Source organism: Habropoda laboriosa, unplaced genomic scaffold (genome assembly GCF_001263275.1).
Source record: "Habropoda laboriosa isolate 0110345459 unplaced genomic scaffold, ASM126327v1 scaffold33, whole genome shotgun sequence".
In the NCBI taxonomy this organism is placed as follows: domain Eukaryota; kingdom Metazoa; phylum Arthropoda; class Insecta; order Hymenoptera; family Apidae; genus Habropoda; species Habropoda laboriosa.
The window spans coordinates 1,326,517-1,335,507 of record NW_017100187.1 but is presented as its reverse complement, the minus strand read 5'-3'; the positions used below and the strand labels follow the sequence as shown (position 1 = coordinate 1,335,507).

General features: G+C 36.4%; 1 protein-coding gene across 3 annotated transcripts in view; it reads right to left on the bottom strand.

Annotated features, from left to right (window-relative positions):
- Positions 1 to 205: 205 nt before the first annotated feature.
- Positions 206 to 8,991, bottom strand: part of LOC108579560 (DAZ-associated protein 2-like) — a 10,865-nt gene continuing 2,079 nt past the window's right edge. The window contains exons 2-6 of one of the 3 annotated variants that reach the window (XM_017943124.1): positions 2,293 to 2,367; positions 2,106 to 2,209; positions 1,465 to 1,629; positions 1,210 to 1,379; positions 206 to 833 (exon numbers count right to left, since the gene is read on the bottom strand). In XM_017943124.1, the coding sequence (XP_017798613.1) occupies position 833; positions 1,210 to 1,379; positions 1,465 to 1,629; positions 2,106 to 2,209; positions 2,293 to 2,367 (515 nt within the window). In that variant the 3' untranslated portion in view covers positions 206 to 832. Of the gene's footprint in view, positions 834 to 1,205; positions 1,380 to 1,464; positions 1,630 to 2,105; positions 2,210 to 2,292; positions 2,368 to 8,991 lie in introns of those variants that run through there. The other 2 variants (XM_017943123.1, XM_017943125.1) reach the window with 2 other exon arrangements.

Genomic DNA, 8,991 nt, shown 5'->3' with positions numbered 1-8,991 from the left:
AATATAGTCGTGTAGAAAGTAACAGAAATAACGTGAGCAGCCCCTTTGCTCTTCGGCCTGCCTTGCAGAAAACCAAGTCGCGCTTAAAAAAGGCTTAGAACACACTTTGAATATCGATCCCTGTAGGCGAATGAGACAACCCGCATCCACTGGTGCACGTATTCACCCACTAACTCTAAAAAGAAGAACAACACCGTGTCCCCCCCCCCCCCTCGCTCGCGTTCAATATCCCTCTTGTTAAATTTAAAAAAAAAGTGGAACCTCTCGTGCGTTTCAGATTACATATATCTGGGGAAAGATCGAGCAAAACGTACTTGAAAAACGATTTAAATGATACTTACACATCGCGCAGTGAAACAAAAAAAAAAAAGAGAGGATCGTTTTTGATAGAAATTCCATATAGTATTCAGATTACGCGATGCTTTTGAAATTACTCAAACTCAATATTATTGTGTTGGCAATCGTATAATTTCAAACAGAGTATATCTTGCATTCCAAATGATTGTTTTCATCTTCTTAAATTCTATTTTAAGTACGTCAAAAAAAGATTTATATTTTATCACTCGATAGTATCGTGAAGTTACCACCAAGAGACCACGATGTATCATCAAAGACCTGTGGACTCCACGATTTGCTGGCCCTTAAGAAACTTTCACGCGTTGTTCTTTTACAAAAATGTGCTTCTGGTTTTTTTCTCTTTTTTTTCTTTTTCGAGTTAATTTAAAATAGTAGTTTTGCAATCGTATGACGAGCGTCGCACGAGTCTTCCCTTCTCTTAATGGTTCTCTTAAATCTCATAGTGTATGCTCGATGCGCCGACCGATTGCTAAGATCTGAAAATCGCATTGTGCACCGATAAACCCTTGTCACGTATCGATCGATCGTGACAAATTAGCAAAGAAAGAAAGAAAAAAATAAAAGAAAAAAAAAGGAAGAATACAGAGAGAGAAGAAAAAAAAAACAGAAAAAAAAAGGTGATAACAACAGACAGAGTATACTAAAGCATTTGGAAAAAATTACAAATTTCGCGTACAAAAGGTACTTATATACTTCGCGATCGGTCCGCGCACAAGATATACTAAAATTTAATAGCTGCTCCCAATGTGAAAATAGTAGAACTCTAACACAAATCAGATTTGCCTACATGGATCATCTCGACAACAATGCCTTTGTTAGACTTAGTGTTTCACAAAAGGTTTAATGGTTTACCAAAAGGTGTAACCGCCTTCTGTTCCTCCTCCTAGGAAGTTTTTCTTTTGTGATATAGCCACGCTGTGGCTCGCCATTGCAGCTAACTGGGCGGCGTTTGGAACTGTTGGGGGTGGTGGCAAGACGGGTTGTGAGATACTATCGAATCGATTAGTAGCGTCGAACCCATTCTTTAAAACAATATCGATAAATTAGTGACGGTACATGTAACATATCATAATTAAAAGAAAAAACAGATAAACCAAAGCAACGTACAGGCATCACAAGTGTAGGGGGCCTAACTGGAGGCTGCATTGCTGCTGCAGGGTAATACGCTGCAGCCGCAGCCAACGGTGGGTAATATTGTAATGGGCCATATGCAGGATAACATGAGCCTGCTAAATATCCCGGATACCCTTGACCATACATTGGCTGATACATCTGTACAAAATGAATTGTTGAACTTAGAAACAAAACACCATTCCACCAACTACTTCTCATAAGTATTTCTTCTTTTCTTTTTCACCCATTTTCAGATTTCTGGATATCATTGTAAATTATGTACTATCGTTAAAACGTTTGCTGCCTCTTCCTACGTAGTTTTAAGAGGCACAAGAAAAAGGATTGTAAAAAAAGAGAAAGTGGTGATCGAGACAGGGACAAGGTTGATTTCATATTTCATGAAAAATACCCAAAATAGAGCGTGGGTGGCGTCTCGTGTATGGTGGGAGATGAAAGAACAGGTGAAGGAAGAGTTCGTTCTCTTCTTTTTCTAGCAGATAGGATTCAGTGTTACAAGAGTTGTCTAAGAGAGTTGTGTCTATGTCTCGTCCAAGTGTGTTGTATTCTCCTTGGGCAAATACTTATGAAGAGTAGCGTCGCATCGTGTTGGACTGAGAATGTAAGAGATTCCTCACCATCGGATGGGTTAGCGTTTGATCATATGTCGGCGGCGGTGGGCCTTGCGCTGCATACAGTTGAGGTTGATTAGGAAATACTCCATACGGTGCGGCACCTGCAACTATTGTAAGAATCGCATGTAATCAGATCATTTGGAAACCACGATCTAGTCGACACATCGAAACACAGAGATGATTCTCTTACGTGTACCACCGTAGGTAGCAGGCTGTGCCGGCGCAGGGACAAAACCTGTTGGTGGATGAGGTGTCACCGGGTATGCTGTAACACATGCAATGGAAAATGCAGGTCCGTTCAATTTGTTGGCCGTAGGTTCGATCTAAGCCAACGGTACGTGGTACCACTGCCAGAAAGGACAATAGACGACACGGTTTATCGAGCAACAGGGAACACTGGAGCTATTCGTCCATTCTCAATTTAACATGCTATGCATTTATACGAGTCTCCCCGTTTGCTTCCTGGTGATCGTATAACTTGCGTCGTCAGCATCGAGACATCTTCGACGCTCAGATTTTTCTTTCTCTCCGTTTCTTTTTCTTTTCTTTTCAATTTCAACAAACGTAACAATCGTTACAATTATACTCTCGGTTAGGAGTTGTAATATTCGCTTCTATTTCTTTTTATTCTTCTTCGAATTTTCCATAAAAATCGCGTCGAATATGTCTTGATTCCAAAAGTGGTACTCCCACACCCAAGTATATCTTACACATGACATACACCGTTTTTATCAAGGTACTATTCAAAGCTCAAACAATGTTAGTCACTAAATAATGGTGAAAAGAAATAACCGAAAAAACGGTATTGTTGCCTTCTTGTTACCTTTAGAGTTTACAGCAGCTCACAATCTTTCATTCATACACAAAGTGGAGAGAAGAGTAAGATTGCAAAAATCGAAATGTATCAGATAAAAAAAAAATAAATAAATAACAACAGAGATAGAAAGATAGAGAACTAATATATTTTCATTTTTTTTTTAATGCACATCCGCGTAAACTTCAGTGGTACAAGACAGGCTTCGTAGTAAAAAAACATTTACGGCTCTTTCGAAAATCCATTGTGTGCTTTCTTTATCGATTCGTCTTTTCCCGTTCACAAACAATTTATCCATAGAAAAAAAGTAACACAACATTCACGTGTTAACAGAGGGAAATAGGCTCTTTTAACTCTCGAAAGGATTCTCGATAGAAACGTAGTTGAAAGCGAGACACTTGAGAATAGCAAAAAAGTCTCGAGCAATGTTTTCCAAAAAAAAAAAGAAAAAAAAATATATACGAATAAAAAGAAAAAACAGTGGAAAAAGACCGGTTTGATTAGAACAGAACAGCTTCTGTTGGAATTCTTTTCACCTTCTTAGGCAACAATAAGAACACAGAAAAATTGTACAACCAAGTCTAGAACAATAATACAGCCACTACGGGTGAGATATATATGTGTGTAACGGTCAAATGAATCGTCGGGCAGTCGGTCGAGAAAAAAAAAAAAAAATAATTGAATTAAGAACCAAGAGAAGACGAGAAAATAGAGGAAATAAGAATAACAAGACAAAGGAAAAAAGAAGAAATGAGGAACTATTCTCAAATGAAAACTCGCGTTAATCGACCTACCTTTACTTCTAAACTAAGATATACGAAACCGATCTCAAAGCAAATAGCGTTACGCAATCAAGGTAAAAGCCAAATACATTCGTCTAAATAGTCGAACCTTAGAAGATTCATCAACTGACGTTATACATTTCGGAGGAAAAAAAAAGAAAAAAGAGAAACGGAATGGAAGAGAAGTGTGTTTCCCGTTGGAGGAATGTAATTTCGAGATAGTACATCTTGACAATTTTGACGGAGAGATAATAGTGACGAAAATTAGCTCGAATTTTCTCGATACCATTCGCGACGATTGAAACACACACCGTATATAATACAACGTTGAGAAAATGAAATAAAAGATTTGTTTCCTTTCTTCTTTGGTAAATATATCTCGAGGGATTGTCAAATATTTCGTCACGAGACACACAGTTGTGAAACACTCAGGTTCGACTAGATGAAAAAAGAAAAGAAATGACAAAAAACAGAGCTAAAATAAAGCCAGGAATAAGTAAGGGTAAATGGGTTGTTCCAAAAAGTGATGTTAAAAAACAAGCCCAGTTAATTAAAATTCGATTAAGTGAGACATATTGTTTCCTTTTTTGTTTTCAGCTTTCTTTTTTTTTCTTTTTTTCTTTTTTTTTTTTGTAACCGTACACAAATGAACCAATTGAATTTTTCAATTCTCGTTTCGTATCTCAACTAAGAAGATATATCATCATTGTATTCGGGCGGTGAATGTGTAATTTATACAATGAGTACAGTGGTACGATGAAAAAAAAGTATACATATATATATACATATGTCCGTGAATATGTACATATGTATATGTATATGTATATTAAGTATCCACACATTCAAAAAGTTGTGACAAGATTCAGCAAACCACAAATTTCTGCAAATATCCATAAATAAAGATCAAACATGATTAAAAGTTTTTTTTTTTATAATTGCGTAATATATATTTATTAATTGGGCGCTGCTCGCGTGAAACATTGCCACGAGCAGACTTTCGTCATTTCGGCCACGTTCAACTCTCATTTTCGTGAGCAATCACGAGAACGCCCAATTTTCAAATTTTTTTTTTTTTTTTTTTCAGTAGAGACTAAATCATGCCCCGGTTCCACTGCCATTTAACATACGCAACAGACGTTCACAATTCGCATTTTTTTTTTTTTTGTTTCCTTTAAAAGAAAGCGATCACCTTCGCAGATAATACGAAAGAGAGAAAAAACCGCTGTGCAACGAGAACACTCGTTGAACGCCAACGAATCTCGATCCGTTAATGCTGGTCTAGCACGCGTATGATAAATAGCTCAGACCCAAAGGCAATGGATGGACATGTTGTACTCTAACATAGACGTCAGCCCACACCAAATTGTCCATGATAATTGAATACTGGTCCAACGCGTGGAAACGAGCACTCCCCCCCTCCTCATCCTGCAAATTACGGTTATATTACGCTTTATCGCCACGATTGTGTAGGATGATACTCTGTTTCCTTCATCCTATGGCCGACTAGAAGCAATCCAACGTTTCTCGCAGATGGTGAAAGAATAGGAAAAAAAGCAAAGAGGAGGCTCGTGTGAAGTCTCCACTGGGTCGGATCAGTCTTCAATCGAATAATAAATTTATGTGTCAGTGCCACGGTGCAAACAATCATCGAATCCAATAACAATTGATCATAATATTAATATGCTAGTACGAGTTTACTGGGTAACTTGAGAACAGTGTATCTTTCTTTCTTTTTTTTTTTTTCTTTTGCTTTCTCTATGTATACCTAATTCCCTTCTTTCTCTTTTCCCTCTTTCAGGCCTCTCCCCCTTTTTCATCCCCCCCGTTTCTTTCTGCTCTTTATTCGACCCGCCTTTCTCTCGTACACGCACGCATTCCTCTCGTCTTGCTCTCTGTTATTACTTTGCGAAACCTAATTTGTCCCAATGAGCATATTCGACCTAATTCGCCATCCGAACTGAATGGTCTTTCGCGTTTTACCCGTATTCACGCGAGAAAAACTGGGCGAATCCTGCCCGTTTTTTTTTTTTTTTTTTTTTTTTTTTTTTTCGTTACTTCACGACACATCTATATTTTTTTGTTTCTTTTCGTCGGACGATTTTTTTATTTTATTCATCGAAATGCTTCGGTGGAACAGTCTTTGCACCTCGTGTAACCCAGCGACCGAGGGATGATCGATAAATTGTTTGTTAAATTTTGCTTACGTCTGTGATTAAGAGGAAATATAATGTTTACGAGCGATACACTTCGTGAGCAATAAGTAGAAAGAAGAGAGAGAAAAAAAAGGAACATTATAATATTACACCATTGACTAATTTTCGTTCTTTTTGTTTTATGAAAGTTTTTATTTTTCACCCATGTTCTATATATTCCATGTTAAAATGCAAAATTTGACTAGAAGAATAATATATCACGAAGCCAATGTACACCTACAATGTTACATCTATTCGTACAACTATCTTTTCCCCCTCGTTTTTATGTACACATATATACATATACTTGTGTGTGTATATATGTGTGTGTGTGTGTATAGCTTGAATTGATCTTTCTTTCTGTCGAACACAGTCTAGGCCGCTGGGTTTCAGAAGCTAGAGGCACCCTTATATTCACGACGATTCTCGATGAATATCGTTCAATACTATCTCATATTTAAGCTCACTATTAACAGTATACATGATATATATTCTGCCAACATGCACATGCAACTCAAAAACGCTCGAGAGATTCCTATGACCTTGTAGCAACAATTAGACTGGACCAATTACTTCTTCTTTTTTTCTTTTCTTTTCTTTTTTTTTCACTTATTATTTTCTTCCTCTTTCAATGATTCCCGTTGAAACATTTTCATTGAAACAAGAACAATTTCGAAATGTTAATGAATTCGATGGTTCGTTCATGACAGGAATAGGAACGTCTCTGTATCGAATCTAAGACCATTTACGAGATTGTTCAAACTACACGACAATTAAAAAACGACAAAAACAATTCGCTCGATTCCTCCTTAACCTTCGATTCTCGATTTCCCCCGCGAAGAGAGAAGAGAATGACTGTTTTATCTCGCGATTTAAACGTCGACAAAGAAGTAGGAGAAAAAACCTAAAAGAAATGCTGATCGTTTTGAAAGTTAAGGAGGTAACGAACGAGCAAACGTAAAAGATAGAATTATGAAAAAGTCTACCACATGTTATGAACATGCATTACATTATAACGTGCGAGCAACTTTTTTACATTGAACAAAAATTCGAGATAGAAAGTTTCTTTTCTTCCTTTTTTTTTTTCGTTTCTTTTTTCTGTCGTTGTTGTTTACTTTTGCTTTTTTTTTGCTTATTTGGTCTGTGCTGGAACAAAGGTAATTAAGTAATGAATTACAATAATCAAAGAAGCTCGCACGTCGCGCGTGTAACTAGCAACGCATTCCAAACATGCAAACTAAAATACAAATATGTGAAAAATGATCAAAGCTATGTATATATATATTTGCACATAAAGTAGGTAAGGATGCAAACAAACGTAATTTCGCTCGAGATTTCTCTCCTTACATGTTGCATACATCCAGAGGGTGTATGGATTTGTAAAAACATGATTCATCGTTGTTAATTTTTATCCTTGATCGATGAAGCATGTTCTCTTCTGGTGTCATTTTTATCACCCTCCTTCTTTATTTTTTGTTTGTTCTTTTTTTTTTTTCTTCTTTATTTTTTGTTTGTTCTTTTTTTTTTTTTGTTCATGTACTACTCGACAGTTCAATCATGAGTTTATTCTTTCTATATTTTTCTTCTTTGTTTTTTTGCTGTCTCTCCATTTTTGGAGTTACTAGGCAAGAAATAATTAATATTCGTATATGTTACATATACGAATGTACAAACGCTATGCTTTTTATTCTTTCATCTTTTTCCAATTAAACGGAAATAAACTAATGCACTACTATTGTCGAGGAAAGAAGTATACTTTTTCCTTAAATATCAACTACAAGTACGTGCAGAACCGACCACAAGTTTCATGTTCAATATCATGTTATCATAGTTTACACTATATCGTAATTTACATTCTGTTTATTTCGTATTAGTTCTTTCTTTCTTTCTTTTTTTCTCAAGAAAATAGACAAAATAAAATGGCGACCGTACGACCATTTAACGAGTACGTGACTTGAATTATATTATATACGCATGGTGCGTCTGTAGTAATTGAACAGTACATACATTTCTGTTTGTTTTTTCCTGTTTATCGAGAAACTTGTAGCACGAGTCGAAGCAACATGCACTATTGTTAAAAGTGAGCTACCAAGTTTCTATTGAGTAAAAGTATTATAAATACGCTGAGCTTAAATACAGCATTCGTGTCCACCCCGTTGGCTCACCGTACCATCTTGTGAGGAATCATTTCTAAGAGAATTTATTCGAATTTATCTGAAGAACAGAAAGAAATTAATGCATATCGCGCGACACAAATGAGACGATAATACTTCTTCTTCTTCTTCTCTTTAAAGACCAGCCACAAGAGATACAGTGAGTGTTTAAAACAAAGAAAAAAAAAATGAAACAAAAATTAGAAAAAAGAGAAAAAATAAGCAATCAGCCAAATACCACGATTTCAGTACGAAATATTTGTACACCCATATCAATATCTTACGTTCATATTGATTTGGATATATAGCAGCCGACGTCTCCAATTCAAAAAGTATAATTCTCGATCGTGTTTTAAAGTCATTCTCAAAGGACTTACAAATACCATTGATGATCCTAAGCGAACTCTCTGTTTTAACGTGTGATTTGTACTTTTCTGGTTTTTTTTTTTTTGTTCCTATAAATATCGCGAGATGACAGCTTCGCTTGGAAAGCCTGCGATTAAATTCTACGCGGTCGGAAGTATGTATTGTATATCTTTCTTCAACTGTACACGAACGTATGAATGCTCGTGCTATACACTTCCGTTTTCTTTAGATCGGCAGATTTTCAACAAGCGATCTCTTTTTGACAGATGGAACGTATTCTGTCGATCCTTTTAATACCTGGTGATCGTGGATTAATAACCAACGCAAGCCTGGAAAAACGAGGAAACTAATATTAGTCTATCATCGGATCAATTTCATTTAAAACGACAAATTTCCACAATTTCCTTCCGCGATATATGTTTTCTTACGTTACATTTTACGAACCAGGCGATTCCACGATCTCTTGGTATTACACACGCTATCTGCCAATGAGATTAATGTAAAAGAGGAATCGGAAAAAGGCTGGATAGAATTCAATCGCTCGAAACACCGAAGGCGGGAAATAAGGATGAGTTGACGCTT